Source organism: Tachysurus fulvidraco, chromosome 20 (assembly GCF_022655615.1).
Source record: "Tachysurus fulvidraco isolate hzauxx_2018 chromosome 20, HZAU_PFXX_2.0, whole genome shotgun sequence".
Taxonomy (NCBI): domain Eukaryota; kingdom Metazoa; phylum Chordata; class Actinopteri; order Siluriformes; family Bagridae; genus Tachysurus; species Tachysurus fulvidraco.
Window position 1 is genome coordinate 14,087,933 of NC_062537.1, and position 20,379 is coordinate 14,108,311.

General features: G+C 36.7%; 2 protein-coding genes across 4 annotated transcripts in view; both read left to right on the plus strand.

Moving 5' to 3' along the window:
- map3k1 (mitogen-activated protein kinase kinase kinase 1, E3 ubiquitin protein ligase) overlaps positions 1 to 6,489 on the plus strand; it is a 35,818-nt gene extending 29,329 nt beyond the window's left edge. For both annotated transcript variants that reach the window (XM_027141054.2, XM_047804823.1), the window contains exons 16-20: positions 75 to 237; positions 383 to 514; positions 1,677 to 1,819; positions 2,976 to 3,107; positions 3,970 to 6,489. In XM_027141054.2, the coding sequence (XP_026996855.2) occupies positions 75 to 237; positions 383 to 514; positions 1,677 to 1,819; positions 2,976 to 3,107; positions 3,970 to 4,119 (720 nt within the window). In that variant the 3' untranslated portion in view covers positions 4,120 to 6,489. The remainder of the gene's footprint in view (positions 1 to 74; positions 238 to 382; positions 515 to 1,676; positions 1,820 to 2,975; positions 3,108 to 3,969) is intronic.
- Positions 6,490 to 8,065: 1,576 nt separating this feature from the next.
- hmgcs1 (3-hydroxy-3-methylglutaryl-CoA synthase 1 (soluble)) lies at positions 8,066 to 18,067 on the plus strand. 2 transcript variants are annotated; one of them, XM_027141152.2, is made up of 10 exons: positions 8,066 to 8,222; positions 10,648 to 11,105; positions 11,309 to 11,434; positions 12,236 to 12,400; positions 13,213 to 13,381; positions 14,093 to 14,263; positions 14,520 to 14,626; positions 14,734 to 14,859; positions 14,984 to 15,141; positions 15,740 to 18,067. In XM_027141152.2, the coding sequence occupies exons 2-10, from the start codon at positions 10,658 to 10,660 to the stop codon at positions 15,827 to 15,829; spliced, it is 1,560 nt and encodes a 519-aa protein (XP_026996953.1). In that variant the 5' UTR covers positions 8,066 to 8,222; positions 10,648 to 10,657; the 3' UTR covers positions 15,830 to 18,067. The 2 variants fall into 2 exon arrangements, with proteins under 2 accessions (XP_026996953.1, XP_026996952.1); XM_027141151.2 differs by lacking the exon at positions 8,066 to 8,222 and adding an exon at positions 9,159 to 9,314.
- Positions 18,068 to 20,379: the final 2,312 nt, after the last annotated feature.

Here is a 20,379-nt window from a genome sequence, read left to right on the forward strand (position 1 = left end):
CTTCATTCATAGCAACTTAATTTAAACAATGCAGAAGATTTCCTTCCTGACTTCTTTATGTGATGCATTTATAGGTGACTTATGTGAGGAACACATCGTCCGAGCAGGAGGAAGTGGTGGAGACTCTGCGGGAGGAGATCCGTTTGATGGGCCACCTGAATCACCCCAACATCATTCGCATGCTGGGAGCGACATGCGAGAAGAACAATTACAACCTGTTTGTGGAGTGGATGGCAGGTAGGATCTCAGAATTGCTGTCCTCGGCTTCTCACAACATTAATACATTTTGTTTCAATTGGAGGTCGTTCTCTTGCATCCCGTCAAGTCATACAGACTTTTAGGCTCTTTGATGAACCAAGTCCATTTCTCTGTTTCGTTCCAGGTGGCTCTGTGTCTCATCTGCTGAACAAGTACGGTGCCTTCAAGGAAGGTGTGGTAATCAACTACACAGAGCAGCTGCTTCGAGGTCTGGCCTACCTCCATGAGAATCAGATCATCCACCGTGACATCAAAGGTGAGCTGCGCAGAATCATTGTTGATCCCAGAATGAGGGATGAGGACTTTCACTATGTCAGTAATTAGCTCACAAGTTTAGCAATGCTGCTGTGATTGGGATCCAGTTTGCAGGAAGGGGAAATAACATTCTCTTAGGCTGTGTTATAACCATGATGTGCACACACAACTGGGTCAAAGCTGAAACAAGCCTTTCTAGCATGGCAACCAGGAAAATGTTAACAGTTTCACACCAGTTCTTCTATCAAGCATATATGTCATAACAATGTGGACAATCACTGTTAGCTTCCTTTCAAATCTGTCAGCCTTTGGTCATGGTTTTTGTCCAGGTTTGTTCAGCTGTTGTCATCATGTTATATATGGGCTATACTTCGCAGCTTATGGAGAAAACATGTGACAAGAAGAAAATATCCCAGACTGAAAAGCAAAGCAGCTTGCATTGCTTGATCTCTTTTGGGACCTCAAGATCTCTCAAATCTCAGGATTTATGTCAAAAGTCGTTTGTCATTGCTTGACTTTTCACTTTTCTTAGACGATGGATGGAGATCTTTGTTTCTATACATATATAAAACTTTGGGGGGAAGTCGTGGCCTAACGATTAGAGTCTAACTCTACAGTAAATGGCTGCCCATTGCTCCGGGTGTGTGTGTGTGTGTGTGTTCACTTCTGTTTGTGTATGCACTTTGGATAGGTTAAATGCAGAGAACAAATTCTGAGTATGGGTCACCTTACTTAGCCGTATGTCACTTTCACTTCACTATATATTTGTGAACTATGTATGAAATTAAGTTATTGCTCTGAATTGAGAAATTCCCTGTGCAGTATCTCTTGTCGTTGACAAACAACAAAACCACCTAACAGTAACAATCATCCATTTTAAAACATAAAATGACAGGTCTGAAATTCTGTATCAATGGTATAGTGCTGTTTCTGTAATATATAAGCCACAGTGGCCTCTGGTGGCTTCTACACCATCTCTGCATAAATGCAAGCTCTGGCTGTGCATTGCACAGTTAATAGTAAACTTTGTCTCATTGGATTTGCGGTTACTTCCACTAAACTGCTTGAAACATTCCTTTTGACAATTTAGCTCATTTTCCTACCCTTAAGTGAATTAGCATTAATATAATATTTTTGAATTTTTCTCTCTTCATCTTGTAAAGGTGCCAACTTGCTGATCGACAGCACAGGCCAGCGGCTGAGGATAGCTGACTTTGGCGCAGCGGCGAGGCTGGCCTCCAAGGGCACGGGTGCAGGCGAGTTCCAGGGCCAGCTCCTGGGCACCATTGCTTTCATGGCACCTGAAGTAAGACCGAACGGAAAATTAACACACGCCGACAAACCATCGGCCTGCTTCACTGATGCAGAAAACATGTTTTTTGAATATGAATTGACTGTGAAATATGAAATGTGTAAACACATCACACAGAGAGGCACAAGTCTTCTTGCTTTTGTAACTTTGGCCACTTAAATGCCAGACAAAACTGCAGCCAAGTCTAGTGAGCGCTCAGTGTGGCAATCAGATTCACGTGGCTCTCTGGAGAAACTGGCCAAAGTGCATTTAGATTTCTCACTAACTCCAAGTGAAAGAAAATTGTAATCCTTTTGAGGCAACTACAATGGCCTGCATGTTGATGTTTTGTTCTTATTGTTGCTACAGACTTCGTTTAATTAGGAGGCAGTTCAGTAGGAAGCTTCATTGCTAAAGCCTTTTAATGCTGAACACCCAAAAAAAAGAAAAGAAAAAGAGAGAACTTTTTGTCTGTTCTTTTCTTCTCATATACTAAATATACAACAAACTCGTCCGGATTTCATCTCAACCGGATAAATAAAAGACTTTAATTGAGACTACTAAAGTCTACTGTAACAATGGTGGGGTTTATATACGTATATACTTAACCGATACCACAGTAAGTCATATTTCATACTAAAATAAGTTGTACTTAAGTGACCTAAGACAAAAATATAAATGACTGTTTTCTGTGTCACTTCATTTAAATAGTCTTTCAGTTTGCTTTGCTCTGTCCGTACTTTTCTAAATTGTTCCATCCAAGTGAGACAAAAACGTCTGGAAGTGTAATCATAGCATAAACGAGCTTGTGACAGAAATCACTATTGTCTATGTTTATGAAACTGTAACCATATTCCAGGTTCTCTCTACCAAAAAAATGCCCATGTAGCAACTTAATGGAGCTTTTCCACAGAGTTTAGAACTGTTTGCTGTTTGTCTTTCTCTTTCCCGAAACAACTCCACCCTGTCTGTTGAAACTTCGTATTTCTTGTCAGCTGCATTTTTGGCACTGAGGTCCGGGGTGGAGCTAATGTAAACACAACTCCAGAGAGAAGAATGTAGCCAGATCCCTTGCATGACAATAATGCAGATAATAGTTTGAGTTATAGATGTGGGAACACATTTTATAGAAGCAGCTGACCATTCTGTATGGTGTATTGTGTTGCTGCAGGTGCTGAGGGGGCAGCAGTATGGCCGTAGCTGTGACGTGTGGAGCGTGGGCTGTGCCATCATCGAGATGTCGTGTGCCAAGCCACCGTGGAACGCAGAGAAACACTCCAACCACCTGGCACTCATATTCAAGGTGAGGATTACAATAAAAACGAAGTGACAGGCTTTAATGTACGTTTTCGATTTTTAATGCTCCGTGAGGGCAGAAGAAATGTGTGTATGTAACTCGTCTATAAAAGGAACTGTGATGTAAAGCTGTAAATGCTGCTGGTAAAGTCTCACTTTCTCATTACATTTATACAAACACATACATTCACTGCTAGTTTACAAAATGTAATTTATTTGATATGTATTTATACTAGTCAGGCTTCCATTATTTAGATAAAAGGTTAGTTTAGGATAAGGAGAAGTTGCTAAAAAGAAAACTAAGACACCAAGATCAACAACATTTTATGGTTAAGAGGCAGTGGATTTTTAGCAATAAGTAACTTGAGTAACACAGGAAAGTTCAAGTTTAAAGAGTTTCTGTAGTATTTGGTGAGTCTTTGTGGAGTCTGACAGAAAAACTCCTCTAGAGAGAATCTCTGGCTATTGTGTCACTGCAAGACTCCTTTAACAGAAATTTAAACAAATAATGTCAGGACAAGGAGGAGTCGCTTCCCAACCCCCCTCTTGATTATGTTGTATTCGTGTATGATGGAAATTCCAGCTCAGTTCCTTTGGGATTTCTCACCAGCTTACTTTTCCATTTCCCAACCTGGTTTTCTTACCACTTTTTTCTAACTCACACAAAGCTCTTTTAACCAGATTGATCACCAAATGAATCATTTCTGTGAGTCAATTCTCACAGCACATCACTGTGTTTCATGAATTTTAGGCCTTTTAAAACAGATTTAATCATCTCCAGCCTCTCCGTTTGATGACATCTTATTGTCTTTGCATTTTATGCAGTATAATATGTAGTAAGCACAGTGATCTCTGTTCTCTGCTCTCAGATTGCCAGTGCTACCACAGCACCCACCATTCCTCCACACCTGTCTCCAGGCCTAAGAGACGTCACACTGCGCTGTCTGGAGCTGCAGCCTGCCGACCGGCCGCCCTCACGCGAGCTCCTCAAACACCCCATCTTTCGCCATAACTGGTAACACTGAGCTTCCAGGAACTACTGATGCGCCTGTCCGGGTTGCCCCGTCACTGCTGTTTTTCCCTTCGCACTAGCTCTAGCTCAGCACACACACACACACACCCAGGGCCTTTTACTGCTGTATCCTCAGCACATAATGCAAAAGCAGCCCATCGAGTGCCTTTATAAAAGCATTGCATCTCTTCACTGCATTCTGTTTTTGTGTTTAAACCATGTTTCTGCTCCTTCCTGCACTGTTTGTTGCCATTTCAGTCATAGGAAGGTGCTGAAAAGCTTTCCAAATGAAATCTCTGTAACTGGAGCAAGATTGTTTTCTTGTTTTGTTTTGTTTTGTTTTTTTTCAAGTAAAAGCGTAATCTCATTTTAGCTGATGGAATTATTTTCAAATTATTTGCATTTAACCGTTACATCAAATTTGTGCATTTTACTGTCAGGCAATTGTGCTTTTCTTCTGTGACATGTAAAAACACCATGAACGGGTTTCAGGGAAAGGTGTTGCTCAACAGAAGCTATTTCAGCTAGCGTAAAGCTCAATGTGAAAGCTTATAATGCCGGGATCTGTTCGAAATGTATCTTTTCTTTTTTTATATTAAATCCTGTGTAAAATTATCTGATTTTTATGCGTTAAAGGCAGAGATAATGATGCGTTAAAGGCAGAGATAATGATACATTTATTAGCTTTCTGGGTTTAACAGAGTTTTTGATATTGAGACCAGCAAGTTGATCTGAACCTCTTCACTGAACTTGTAACTCTAACTAGTAATGTTCTGTTAAAAACACCGATTTGCGGTTCACTTTCCTTCAGGTTCTGTGCTAGCTTGTTAGCATGTTCATGAGCCTTCAGTGTAAACGGTGTCATTTGTTTCAGAAGTCTTTTTTATTTTTTCTTCATCTGCCTTCTTGGTGCTGTTCAATCTGATGTTTGTAATCAATGATGTTGATCTTGTTGTCCTTAAGAATATCCAGTGCATGTTTTAAGAGCTCATTGTCCAGCTGAGCATTGCTGATTCACCTCAGGCTGAATATAAGCGCTGTTCGCTGTTTATGGTGGAGGGATATTGCTGAGCTTGGGCCTTTTTTTCTCATCAGTTATTTTTGGAGGGGAAAAAAGTCTCTTTATTTTTGGATTAGAAACACTGAAATGTTTTTAAATGTTAAAGTTGTATGAACTGTAACTCTTCAAGTGTTTGTGATGTTCTTGTAACCTGTTAAACAATGATAAGGCTCATGTTTGAGAATCATTTTTCTTTTTTCAGGTTTTTTTCTTTTCTTTTTTTTTGCAAACCCCCTAATCAAAAGAAGGGGGTCAAAAATTTTTGACAATTTTAAGAGAGAGAATTTTTTTAAAATAAAGAAATAAAACTTTATTTAATGCACGTTTTGTGTGGGATACAAGCTGATCAGGCTTGAAGAGTTAAGATGTAAATATATGTGAAATTTTTTGGTAGCTAAAATTATTTTACTTGACTCCTGTATTTTTATACCACACTTTTTTCCATAAATGCATATTTTGGTTTTTCCATCTGGTTTATTTCTTCTTAACTTTATCTTTCTTTTTTTGATGTCTTTATGAAAAGCTTTAAAATTATGCACTCTATCTTTTATATACTGGAAAAGAGATCAAGATTCGTTCAGATTCATAAAGAAGCTAATCAGTATTACTGAAATATGTCATACCTGTAATTCAATACTTCAATTGTTGATTTTTCTTTTTTTATCTGTTATGTATTTTATTTTACACCAATATGTTTTTTTTTTGTTGTTGTTGTTTTTTTTTTTTTTTTTTGCTCTTTTTATGGATCAGAGCTGGACTGAAATTGTGAAATAATGCTGTTTCTTGTCACTTGGTACTTTTTTCTTTCTTGTTTTTTTTTTTTACTTTCTTTCTTTCTTTTTCTTTCTCCTCTTCTTTTTCTTCTTCCTCTTCTTCCACTTGTTCTTCTTCTGTATGTATTGTTTTGTTTCAAGTCTATTGCTTTTTTTATTCCAGTCTCTACTACCTCAGGTGTCCTATAGAGTTTCTTCTACCAAAGTTCACACTATATATATATATATATATATATATATATATATATATATATATATATATATATATATATATATATATATAAAATTATTCTTTTGACTTTTATCTCTATTTTTCAGATTTCCAGGGCTTAGGGGCTAATTTTATATTAGCACCATTTTTATTGTGCAAATAGACTCCTGAAACCTCTGGGTTAAGGAAATGGAACAATTGGCTTAAGATATATTCTTTCATTTTGAGCATATTGAGAATGTTTAAAGTTTTTATCCCATTGGAAACCTTTTATAACAAATTGACTTATTTTGGTGTTTGTCTTTAGCAAATAAAAATGGGAAATTGGTCTTATTTTTTGTCTCTGCTGCTTTCTTTCACACCGTCGATCTTTGAACACAAAATGCACACAAAAATTAAATCTTAGGATTAAAAGATGATTTAGACTTTAAAATGTTGCTTAACATTTCAAAACAATGTTTACTTTTATTTTATAACACCCTTTTGTAAAAGTCCTAACTAAGGAAAACTTAATATGAAACATTTGTCTTGTTTAAAACTGATATAAACTGCCCTCCAGAATTATTGGCACCCTTCATAAAAATTGATTGTATACAATAAATTCTTGACTGAAAGAACTTTCTTTCAACAAACTTGTTAGGATGATGTCAAGTCAGTAGAACAACTTACCGTTTTCTCAGAAATATGTATCAACATTACTGACACCCTTAAAGCATATTTTAAATAGAAGAGCAAACACATTTGCTCCTGTCTTAAAGAACTGCTTTTGCTTTCAACCATGTTCTCTTTCCCTGGGTGCAAGGTTTCATGTATGTTAAATTCCCTCTCTCATTCATTACAATGGAGCAAAGCACAAAACTTTCCATCACATAAGTCTGTTGAAGTGCATAACTCAAAAAAATTTCATGCGAATTTTAAATTTGCCAAAAGATTGAAGACGGGATGAAGTGGTCTGGGATGGAGATGGAAGGCTGTGTACACAAATCTTATAAATTTAACTGAGCTTAAAATGTTCTTCATGGAGAAGTGACACAAAATCCTTTACAGGTGTCTACAACCTGTTAATACGTTCCAGAAAGAGACTTAAAAACGATTAATTGAAATAAGAAACAAGTGTTTAAAGAAGAAAACATTAAAGCTAACAGTGTATTTTCACTCCCTTTGACCATTTCTGCATGTTAACTGTGTTTATATCTCATGAATCACAGAAACTGGGAGAAAAGGCTTATTTCGTGATACGACTTTGTAACAAAACTAAATAAAGAGTTTCATAGAACATTTGATTTATACATAGTTAATAGATTTATTCACAATTAATACATCAGTATATGTATTAATTGATAATTAAACAATACAAAATATAACAATTAATAAATTTTATTTATTTAATTTTATTAAAAATAATACATTTTATTGATTAATATATATTAATATAATTTGTTATATTTTTTTTTATATTTTGGTAAAAATACATAAATTCATTCAGGGATGTACAGGTTTTTTGTTTGTTTGTTTGTTTGTCTGCAGTTCATGTGAAATAGAATGTTTGGCTTCATAAAGCATTACTTTATACACCAAAATTTTATAGGTGCTTCATCATATTCACTAGATATGAATCATCTTCAGTCTCAGTTTATTTCTAATGTTCAAGGTAGGAAATATTTGAATATCCAGCCACAACATGTTGTGAATGTACTCTGGAGCTCGCGGATTGGCCCGTGCCTGTGGGTCGTACTGAAAGACGCGCGCTGATTGGTCGGTGCTCTCTCACCATACCACGTCATTCGCTCACACCATTGAACCACTCACATCGAGGATGGGCTGCGAGCGCGCTGATTGGTGGGTAGTAAAAAAAATGGGGGCGGGCAATAAACTTTGAGAATTTTGCTTCTCTGTCCTGATTGGACGCTTAAAACGTGTCCCAAACTGAATAGCGTCCGTTCAGGTGCGTGTCCTCTTACTGTATATAAATAAGACAGCATCCAAATCCAAATGTTCATCCACACAGAGATCAACATCTGTGGCTTTAAATCCAGTTTATTTATTGAAGAACTCAATACTTAAAGGTGAGTATTACTTCCCCCCCTTTTTTGATAAACAGTTTATTGTTTAATTCAATAAATAAATAAAAAAACAAAAAAAAAACGTTTTTTAAACTATTTTAAAGATAAAAGTATGAATAACTTGGGGGAAAAATAAGATACATTTTTGTAAGTATTTCTATTTTATGAATTACTAAGAAAAATCAAATACAATAATAATAATAATAATACAATTGGTGAAATGTTTTGTACCTCTTTAATGTTATGGATAATTAATAATAACAACACAAAGAAACTAAAATCACAAGTGAAATGCATTAAACCTACAGGAATTATATGAATAACAATAAGTGGGAAAAAGTCACAGGATGAAACAGGATTTTTATTACTGTATAATCAGAACTTAATAACTCATAAAACATAGAAATCTAACAGCTGCAGATTAAATTTAATTAAAATGCAACAATCAAGTTATGATTTTTATTAATATTATTATATTGTAATACCTCTTAAACCTTATTGTCTATTATACATATAATATACTACTTTGTTTATATGACTCCTATTGACATCATATAATGCATTTATTATTATTATTATTATTATTATTATTATTATTATTATTATTATTATTATTATTATTATATATTGCAGTCAGTAATAATGGGTCTGGCTCTGAATTTATTGCAACCCAGTCTAAAGAGAAAGTGTTTATAAAGGATGAACAACTGTTAAAGCGGGGCAATTATTTTCTTTGCTCTAAAAATTAGGACAGCTGCTAATATTTGTTTGCTATTATTTCCTTGGCTTGCGATAAGGATGAATCTTTTATTATAGAACACAGATGTGAACAGGTCTAAAAACTGGAAAAATGAAAGTTTATACAACATGAACAGCTTTTGTTTTTACAAATAACTGTGGATAAGATGAATTATCTTGGCCGTTACCATGGCACCGTTACTATACCATGTCTGTTAAAACGGAAGTCGGTCCGTCCGCTCTTGTTGTCCGGCTGCACTAATCACATGAGGGAACTGACCTTATGATCTCCGGGAAGGGGCAGAAACTCCTCTCTTACTGACATTGAAAAATATTTTTGTGTTATATGTTTGTAAGGTAAGAAGTTACAACCTGCTTATCTGAACTTTTCCAAGAAGACTGTCTGTCTAGAGTCGCAGTGGAATTATGACTCGTTCGGTTTTATTTATTCCGGCTAGTTTAGCCGTGTTAGCTAGCTGTCGGTATGACACTAGCGTTGCTAACTATAACACTTAGCTAGATGACTATAGATACGTGTCCTATTTTACTAGTAATATTTAACGTCATAAACTATGTTTGGCTTTTGTTACATGTGCTAATTTTAGGTGTATAAGTCATGAAACATCCTGTTAGCTGGATATTACCTGGTTAGCTTAACGTGTAAGCCTGTTATAGAGAGGACGTGTTCATTTAGCTGGTGGCTGATTGCTGAGGTCACATTAAATCACTGAATCTGACAGCTTTTTACTCTGTGAAGGGAAAAATTTAAATCGTATAGGACCAGGTTTGGGGAGTCTCTGATCTAATGCCATTATTTTTGCCATAAAACAGCATATGGATAGTGATTCTTTTTCATATTCAATTTACAGTTGACATAAAGCAGCTCAAAGCAGCTTTACAGAACATAAGAACAAAAGGTTATTATAAAGAATATTATAATACATAATTCAAGATTACTTTTAGATATATTTAAATGTGTTTGTATTTATCCCCAATGAGCAAGTCTGAGGTGACTCAGGTGACTGTGGTGAGGAAAAACTCCCTTAGATGGTAAAGGAAGAAACCTTGAGAGGAACCAGACTCAAAGGGGAACCTCATCCTCATATGGGTGACACTGGAGGGTGTGATTATAAATATACAGTCTGACAAATGTTGTATTGATGAGGAGGTTGTTGCTTCACATGTTTCACATGGAGTTGGCATTTCCTCTTTAGTATAGCAGAGTCCCTGGAGCTGGTAGATCTCTCGATGACTCAGGATCCTCACAGAGTCACCCTCATCTAGTAGTATTTAAGCTTGGTTAAAATTCTGAAGCTTAGCCATCTTGCTATTCATTTATCATGTTTTGGTCTGAATCACTGTCTGAATTCCTGTTAGACTCCTCACTCACTGTGCTGGATATAAACGATGGCTTTGTGAATTTGGTGTAGAGTGCCATTTTGGAACTGTTTTGGACAGCTTCATTTGGCAGATAACTAGGTAAAAGGTCATCGGAGAGCAGCGGTTTGACCTTTAACACATTAAACCTTTAATCCTGTTACAGAAGGCTTGCAGGTATTGCAAACGTGTGCGTGTGTTGCAGGACGTGCTTTCAAATATTTTGCTGAAAGAATTTGTGTGTAAACAATTGCTCTTTTTGATATTTCTGTGCAGATATAATCGGTTTAGCAGCACCCTTTTTCTTTTTCAGCCCAATCACAATGCCTGGTTCTCTCCCCGCAAGTTATTTGGCCATTTGGCCCAAAGATGTTGGCATCATTGCTATGGAGGTCTACATTCCCTCCATGTATGTAGACCAGACAGAACTGGAGGAGTTTGACGGTGTAGGAGCAGGGAAGTACACCATCGGTCTCGGGCAAGCACGAATGGGTTTCTGTTCAGACCGGGAGGACATTAACTCGCTGTGTTTGACTGTGGTGCAACGGCTTATGGAGAGGAACTGCTTGTCATACGACAGTGTGGGAAGACTCGAAGTGGGCACAGAGACCATTATCGACAAGTCAAAGTCAGTGAAGACGGTATTAATGCAGCTATTTGAGGAATCGGGAAATACAGACGTGGAGGGTATCGACACGACTAATGCTTGCTATGGAGGCACTGCTGCTCTTTTTAATGCTGTCAACTGGGTAGAGTCCAGCTCCTGGGATGGTAAAATTTGCTTAGTCATACATTCTGAATCGATCTTGATTTTAGTCTTAAAAGCATTGCTGAGAGCTTTGATTGAATATAAAGCAAGTTTTTTTTTTTTAAGAGTTATTTATGCTTTGATTTTCCAAGGATAAGTGATAAGTATTTATTTAGTACATTGTCTCTGATGGTATTTGATCAATATTTATTATATCCTGCTGCAGGTCGTTATGCTTTGGTTGTGGCTGGAGATATCGCTGTGTATGCCACAGGCAGTGCAAGGCCTACAGGAGGCGCTGGAGCAGTGGCCATGTTGGTAGGGCCCAATGCACCTCTGGCATTTGACAGAGGTATGTGGCCTTAAAAAAATCTCATGACCTTTGGTACACTTGCACCACTGCTCTTGTTTTGATCAACGGCTCTGGTCAAAGTCAGCGTATATTTTCTTTCATCTTCTACTGTTTAAATGCACTGATTCTTACAAGATTCAATTGAATTACAGAAGACAAAATTGCATTTAAAAAATTCAGGGTAGTATAACTGGGAAACAAAGCAGTTCAGACTGATTGTTGGGGTTTTGTTAATTCCCGTAAAATAGCATCAAAGTTTTCTGACATTGAGTAGTTTGTTGCACAGATCCTCAAGCAAAAATACAAATTTGAGCCATTTTTCCATTCACCCCAGACATAATCAAGAGTTTTTTTGTACTGAAAATATAAGGCTGGTGCAGTTAACAATACAGTTAGGCATCATGGAAACTTGTTTAAATGATCATACTCTCAACTCAAACCCTGTCAGATTGGTCAGTATATTAAAGTAGAGGTATGAATTGGGACAGGAACAGGCAGAGTGTACGGGTGGGAGCGATTGCTCAAACATTCAGCAGGAGTGGACTGGGTATAATTTCGAGTGTAACTATCACCTGATAAGAGAGGAGATTTCACAGGCCAACATAACAGAAGCCTTTACTGGTCTGCATCTGGATGACATAAAGCTCAAGATTTATCAAGTCATTTTAGTTTTGTTATTACTGAACCAAATAGTGTGTGATGCTGTAAACACATCGTTTGCATAACCATCTAGTAGAAACTTTCAGTCCAAGCAGTGGTTCATAACAGTGTGTCCTTTTCTTTTCTTTTCTCTTTTTGCAGGACTACGCGGTACCCATATGCAGCATGCATATGATTTTTATAAGCCTGATATGGTGTCTGAGTATCCTGTAGTGGATGGCAAGCTCTCCATCCAGTGCTACCTCAGTGCCTTGGACAGATGTTATACTGTCTACCGCAATAAAATTCAGGCTCAATGGCAAAGAGGTGTGTATTCTTATCAGCATGAAGTTTCCTTATGTGTAAGCACTTGTTCTGACCTTTTAAGCCCACTCTCTGCAGTTACTGTAGCATAGTGCATTGTTTACCCACTTTACTGACATTTCAGATATGGAAAATGAAATGTTTTTGGGTACAAGAAGGGATCTTAAATGAGTGCAATAGTGCTTTATTGCTCGTTTTCACTGAGGTGTGCTGTAAAAGGCTGTAAAACCGCCCCATAAAATACTGTGTTAATGGTAATCTGAATAACTGAAGCTCAGGCCATCCTTAAAAATATTTTGGTTTGCAGTAACAGTAAAAAAAAAAAAAAAAAAGGTTCGGTAGGTAGGTCTATATATTTTTTTCAAGTTTCAATGTTAAAAAAAAAAGTACAATTTTGGTGATGGTGATTACGTAGGTATGACAATTAACATATCGTGACGTCACTGACTGGGTCTTCAACCCGTGCCTTCAGGCGCATCATAGCAAACCTTATTTTGATGCTGGATACAGTTTTTCCAGAACTTCGTGCCAAGTTAAAGTGGTGTCGAGCTGTTTTAATTAATTTTTTAGATGTATTATGGTGCCCGAACCCGTATGACTTTGAACGGTGAACGCGAACATTTTGTTTACTGAAGAGTAAAAAAAAAAAGGTCTGTCTTAACGCAGATTTACACCCGGCAAGTCGGTCTGACTTTAATAATAATTTGATTCGGTCCTAAATTGACAGGGTCGGTCGGGTTACGGCAAACAAGAATATTTTATATTTATTTACTAATAATTATTATATAAATGCTTTGTTTGTGTGTTTATTTCAGAGGGCATTGAGAGAAATTTCAGTCTGAATGACTTTGGCTACATGGTCTTCCACTCCCCCTATTGTAAACTGGTTCAGAAGTCTCTGGCTCGACTCCTGCTGAACGACTTCCTGTCTCATCCCAACCCTGACATGGAGAGTGGGCCGTTCGTAGGCCTGGAGGCCTTCAGGTCAGTATTTATCCATGACGAGAACTTCAGTGAGACAGAGCTGTCATGATTTGTGAGTCTCTGCTTATAATCCTTAAAAACGTCATCTTTGGGCAGCCTGTAGTCTGCTTTGATCTCCAGCTTACTGTTGTGGATTCATTAGCGTAAAGATTAAAAGTGTATATGTAGGGACAACTGCTATTATCGTCTTGTGTACTTGAGATAGAGACCAAAGTGCAAAAAATTAAAATTTAACACAGAAAAGCAAATGGTGCAAATCAGAAAGTCATGAGCAAGCAATAAACAATAGTGTTGTCATGATGCTAATATTTTGTTTTGTACACTTTCAAAGGCTCTTGTAGAATCTACCATCTTTCTTTTGTCAATAATGTCAAATTTCAAATGGCTGATTATTCACTACATATGCTCAACCTATAGGGTGCGATCTAATGGAACCTCGTCTCTATAGGTCCTGTGGAATGTATATATTCTAGATCCTATAGATTGTAACCTGATACATAATCAAAAAATGCTATAAAATATTCAAACATCCCTAATGCACATCAGAAAATAATGGTAAGTTGGCAGAATGTTTAGGAAAGTGTATTTCAGTAGACATCTCAGATGTTTGACTGATTCTAGCTGCCTCATCACAGACACAGAACCACAATCTTTTATTTCTCTTGTCGTTTGTCTAATGGTTTCGATTCCGATGTTATGGTTGTACCTCAGGGACGTGAAGGCCGAGGACACCTACTTTGACCGCGATGTGGAGAAGGCCTTCATGAAAGCCAGTGCAGAGATGTTTGAGATGAAAACCAAGGCCTCCCTTCTCATATCCAATCAGAATGGCAACATGTACACACCATCTGTGTATGGCTGTCTGGCTTCCATTCTAGCACAGTATGTCACCTTGTTTTATGCTTTCTAGATCATAGCGCTAACATATAAATGCCACAGAATTGTTGCATTTTGTCAGTTATATTTTATATGTACATTTCTAGTTCAAACAAAACTAGAGCCAGATACAATATAATACTAAAAATACAGGTATAGACTAAAAATAAATTTTACTATTTTCAACAAAATTACACAGTGCTAATGAGTGCACAGCATGTTGTATGAAGATTTACGAGAGGTTTTGATATTATCCTCACAGATTTACACCTCAGCAGATGGCAGGTCAGAGAATTGGCTTGTTCTCATACGGATCAGGCTTCGCTGCCTCACTATACTCGATCACAGTGACCCAAGATGCTACACCTGGTGAGTGTATACATGTATTCACAGCACATACAACTTTATGGAAATTACTTGGAGTCGTCGTTTACATAACCGTGTGTTTGTGTGTGTGTGTGTTGTCCACCCCTCAGGTTCTTCATTAGATAAACTGGTTTCCAGTCTGTCAGATTTGCAGGCCCGACTGGACTCCAGGAAGAAGGTTCCGCCTGCCGTCTTTGCGGACAACATGAAGCTTAGGGAAGAGACCCATCACTTGGGTAAATCACTGAAGTCTTTATCTTTTAACATTTTTGATTCTCCGCTTCATTTCCAGTTTCATGTTTCGTGACCTGATGAGAATGTAACGTAGGGATATTGACGTTATCTGGTTTACCCCCACAGCAAACTACATCCCCAAGGGTTCAGTGGACGAGCTGTTTCCAGGAACATGGTATCTAACGCGAGTGGATGAGAAATATCGCAGGTATTACGCTAGACGTTCTCTGGATGAACACAGACCTCTGGAGGCAGCACTTCTAAATTCCGTGACCGCATCTGAGGTAGGTCAATAAATGAGATGGACATTTGATACGATATGGTGATTTAACCAGATGTGGAAAGATGATACAGTATTATATACCTATAGCAGATGTGTGCTTCTTTAAATTAAAATAAAAATAAAAAATAAAAATTTTTTCTTTAAACATGCGCCTTTATTTATTTATTCATTCATTCGTTTGTTTGTTTGTTTGTTTGTTTTTAAAGACTAAATATACCAGAGAAGAATAAGTTGAAAGAGTATTTTACATAACTTTAATTTTAAAAAGCATGTGATCCTTTTAAAGAAATATGGCACAATTATCGAAATAAGAAATATCAGCGCCCTCTTTTGCCCATGAGATGAATTGCAATTGTAAAGAAAATAGGAAAAAGCTGTTCCCGCCCTTTAAAATGTGCCTGCCTCAAAAAGGACCCCTACTCATGCCTCATTAATTAATTAATTAATACTTTAAAGAGCACTTTTTTTAATTAAAACTGCTTATTTAATATTTTTTTTCAATGTAAATTTGTTCATATGTAACCTGATACATACAACTTGTTGTTGATGATGTTTGATAAAATGAATTGAATCTAATTTGCATTTGTCTCCTATGGCAGCACATCCCCAGCCCGGTGAAGAAGATGCCCCGCATCCCAGCCACCTCTGCTACCCCTGAGGCTGTCATCATTACTAATGGGGAACATTGACGTTAACCTCAGTGAGGTTGCACGTACTTTAGGTAACAATAAGGAGAAAGAGGTCAAGGCAGAGCTTTCTGTCGTAGTCTTGAGAAATATTTATAAAGAAGGATAGAGTTTTTAAGTGTTCCTGGTTAGGACTGGTTATTCTGTCACGCTTGAAGCTGTAATTATTTAGACGTCGGTGGGGTAAGTGAATGCGGGGAAGTTGGGTAGTACCATTATGTCGAATAAGGACATGCTTTCTCCAAGACATGAGCACAATGTGGCAAACGACATGCCTGCTGCTCAGAACCTATTATCTATGCACAAACAAACGGGAATGTTTTCAAATAATCCTCAGTCTGATTTCACATCAGGTTTTTTTGTTTTTTGTTTTCTTCTTCTTCAAGATCTCTAGCTTGTGTTAATTGGAAATGTTTGAGGGGGAGATGGTAAGAATCTCAGGCCCAGCTATGTAAGGGTGGGAGTTAAGGGATGTTAGCCTTTTATTTGTTTCTCATGCTGTTTGTCAGTAAGCAATACTGCCTCTTTTTTACCCCCACACTTCTTTCTATATGGATGCACATGTAGATGTTTTTATTTTACTAGCCCATAAGTGTAGTCCATTGTGTGACACCATGACCACTGTTGAATCAGTACAGCTGAGACAACTGAAAATTCACCCTAATTTTCTCTACAATTATAGTCTTTTCCACCTGCTATCTTGAGATCTCCCTTATTAAATAACTGCTACTAACCTGGGAGGCTACTTTCTCTGTCACCACACCTTTCTCTGCTGGTTAGTAATGTGCATGTGCAATTTTTCATGGGAGTCATAGTCAGTTTTGCAGCAAGATTGTGATATGTGACCAAGAAGTTTTTCTGTATTTATATAAATTTAGCCTTTAAGTAACGAAGGTCATAATGTCTGCTGTATCTGTATAAAGGTAACACTTCCGTTATGTGAACTGAGGACAAATGCAGTTCATGTGATTAGAGTAAAATAGGGCATTGTTTACTGATCACCAGAGTATAACTAAAAGTAACAGAAGTTGTTTAGTAGATGTAACTGCACTATTTGTTTTTAACACATGGGACCAGGAAAGCAGGGAAGGATTAAGGGAAAGAGAGATGGACTGATCTATATATCAGGCTCAGTGAAGTTGAGAAACTTGCATACTTTTGTCTATTTTATTCTGTCTATTCTTGAGTCCCTTAACTTTGGGTGTGCTAAACTTAAATGGTATATCATAGTGTGTCTGGGATCATTCTAACACTGCAGGCAGGTTTTTATTTGATGAAACTGAATATTAAAAGAACACGTATTTCCGCTGTACACCAGGGCCTGACTTATGATGTCAAAATGCACTTTCAATACAAGTAAATAACATTGTGAACAAACATTTCTTTTAAACCATTCATGTGACATCACATTCACATTTCTCTGCAGAACATTCAAAGAGATATTATTAGCATGATTTTTACACATAACAGTGAAAGCTGTTCGTTGGACTCTAGCTTACCCAACAGTATCATTTTCCTCTTTCCCAAATGGCAATGTACATAAAGCGCTTAATTTGACCAGTAATAATAAATATAAAATGCCAATCCCTCTGGCTCATTAGAATCACTTTAGATTTGCATTTCATTGAGATTGGAAATTATGTGGAAATTGTATGGTGTCACTTAAAGAAAACAAAGCAAAAAATCTGAACAATGTAAAATACAGCTAAATATACAATCTTTAAGGGGGGAAAAGGGTATTAAACTGCACCTTTCCTGCTGTCCACCTTTTATATATATGTAAAATTACCTACAAACTGTACCTTTTAAAAGATTACTTATCTTTATTTTACAGTTAAAAAGATCTATGGTACATCTAGTAGTAAAGATTTACAAGTGCTATATACTTGTACTTTTACAAGCACTATATACATCTCTTTCTTTTTTAAAATATATATAAATACACACACAAACGGTTGAAAAGAATGATGCAGTGTAGTACCCTTTTTTCTGAGTATATGTGTATATATATATTGCAGCTAGAAACGGCTGATGTTTACAACATTTCTCTGTGATCAGTTACTTCTACCGATTTTGGTGAGTAATTTACAGTACAAGCCGTGAATTTATGTATATTTGTAAATGCGCAAGAAAAGGTATCTGATTTGGCAGAACTTTATTTGGCAGAAAACAAGCTTTATAAAAAAGATGTCATCTATGTAAGTATGTATGAAATTAAATGAAAATAAATCTTTTGATTCATCCAAGTTGTCTTCGTTGTTTTATTAGCTATCAGATGCAAAGTCCATATCTTTATAATAATGCTGAATAGATGGCACAAAATGTTTATATAAGGAACATTTTTACTGAGTTACAGTATTCGTAGTATTATTTGCATGAGTATTGTGTTTTTTGGGATATTGGTGTTTTGTTTGTTTATTTATTTCTATTTACTTCATTACGGTAATTTTTTAACAATCAAGTGATTCATGTTAATTCAAATTTTTTCAGTTATGTTGAAAGACGTATTCTGTAATGCAATTTCAGGGATTCATTTGAGGTTTCAAATTGACTGTTGCTCACTGTAGTAATGTTATCCAAATTGAAACCTAGTAAAATGTGAATGTGCTGAACACTCTCAGACCTTTTTTATTTAGAATATTGTGCATAAAATAAACAATTTGGGTAACGGGTATGCAGTTTAATTGACCTTGTGGATCAAAATCAAAGTCCATCCGTCTGTATTTTTTCTGTACCAATTATCTTAAACAGGGATGCAGGGAATCAGGAGTCCTGCAGTCTACTTTGTGTACGATGAGGATGAGACCCTCGTCCTGCTCAGTTTAAAATTTAGGTCGCTTTGAATAAGAGCGTCTGACAAATGCCTGGAATGAAATTAAATTATTAGAAAACTAATTATTTCATTTTTGCACCTATACAACATTTGTTTGACTGTATATTTATAATCACACCCTCCAGTGTCACTCATATGAGGATGAGGTTCCCCTTTGAGTCTGGTTCCTCTCAAGGTTTCTTCCTTTACCATCTAAGGGAGTTTTTCCTTGCCACTGCTGCCTGAGTCACCTCAGACTTGCTCATTGGGGATAAATACATACACATTGTGAACTAAATCTATCTAATATTAATCTTGAATTTTGCATTCTATTAACCTTTATATTATACTTTATATTAACCCTTTGTTCTATGTTTATGTTCTGTAAAGCTGCTTTGAGACAATGTCAATTGTAAAAAGCGCTATACAAATAAACTTGAATTGAAAATGAAATGAAATCGCATACACACTCACATACCCATTCACACACTACGGACAATTTGGAGATGCCAATCAGTCTGTAGGAGGAAACCAGAGTACCTGAAGGAAACCTCCAAAGTACAGTGAGAACTCTGCACACACAGCAGGGTGGAGGTGTGAATCAAACCCCAAATCCCAGTGGTGTAAGACAGATGGGCTATGAATGAAATAACTTCTTTTAATATCTTTTTCACATAATCTCCAGTTGGATCTGAGCTCTCTGTTGAAGCTGTGACTTTTGCACTATTCCAAATACAGTTCATTTACAGTTAAAAATACAGTTACTTCATAGGACAGGAAGAAATGCTGTTTGTTGTTATGAACACGTTACGAGTGTTTAAAAAGTGTTCTTCCTTTATATACATGTTTGTATGTAATATGAGTAGTAAACAAACTTGTTAGCCACATTAGCTTTGTTGGATTACATAAGTATATATAAACAGCGGTTGTGCTGTTATTCGCCACAAGATGGCGCCGCCACAAAAGCTCTTTGCTGTAAACAATCATTTTGAAGTTATTCTGTAACAAAAATTACATTTTTAACATCTTTAATCCAAGAGAATATCCTGGGAACACTGGGCATGACATTCCCTGAATGGGACAATTAGCATATAGCTAATATGTCTACTGCTGTCCCAGAGAGAGAGAGAGAGAGAGAGAGAGAGAGAGAGAGAGAGAGAGAGAGAGAGAGAGAGAGAGAGAGAGAGAGAGAGAGAGAGAGAGAGAGAGCGAGCGCTCATTAGCTCCAGTGCAGTTTGAATTATTTGGCTTGTATCTTTGGGTTAAGTGCATAATTGTGCAAATATACCTTTGGTCAGAATTCTATATTTAATTCTATATTAAATTTTATTTAATTGTATATCCGTAAAGAACAGCTGTTCTACACCACAAGGTGTCGCCATCACAGAAGCCCTTCAGTCTTAGCAACGCTACAAAAGTAAATGTTTACAAACTTTACATTGTTTACAAACTTTACATCCTCCTAGTCGTTTATAGACACGCGTTTAATACACAAACTAACCGTGGAGTTAAAGATGAACACTTATAATTAACGAATAAGTATGAATTAATGAGCTGATGTGTTTAAGATCTGGTGCGTTTTTTTTTTTTAGATGTTTGTTGGAAACAACGTTTCAGAAATGCTCCCTAGGCTGTGTTCCAATCCACATGCTACTTTACTAGATAGTGTTCAGAAGGCACGCGCTGCGTCATAGTGTCCTGATGCACGGTGTAGTGCGCTGTTGTGTGATTTGGGACGCGG

What these genes read in the sequence shown, in the direction of transcription:
- hmgcs1 (XM_027141151.2), top strand. An exon ending in AGAGTCCAGCTCCTGGGATG is followed by an intron (nt 11,106 to 11,308) that starts GTAAAATTTGCT and finishes ATCCTGCTGCAG; the next exon opens with GTCGTTATGCTTTGGTTGTG. An exon ending in GACCCAAGATGCTACACCTG is followed by an intron (nt 14,627 to 14,733) that starts GTGAGTGTATAC and finishes TCCACCCCTCAG; the next exon opens with GTTCTTCATTAGATAAACTG.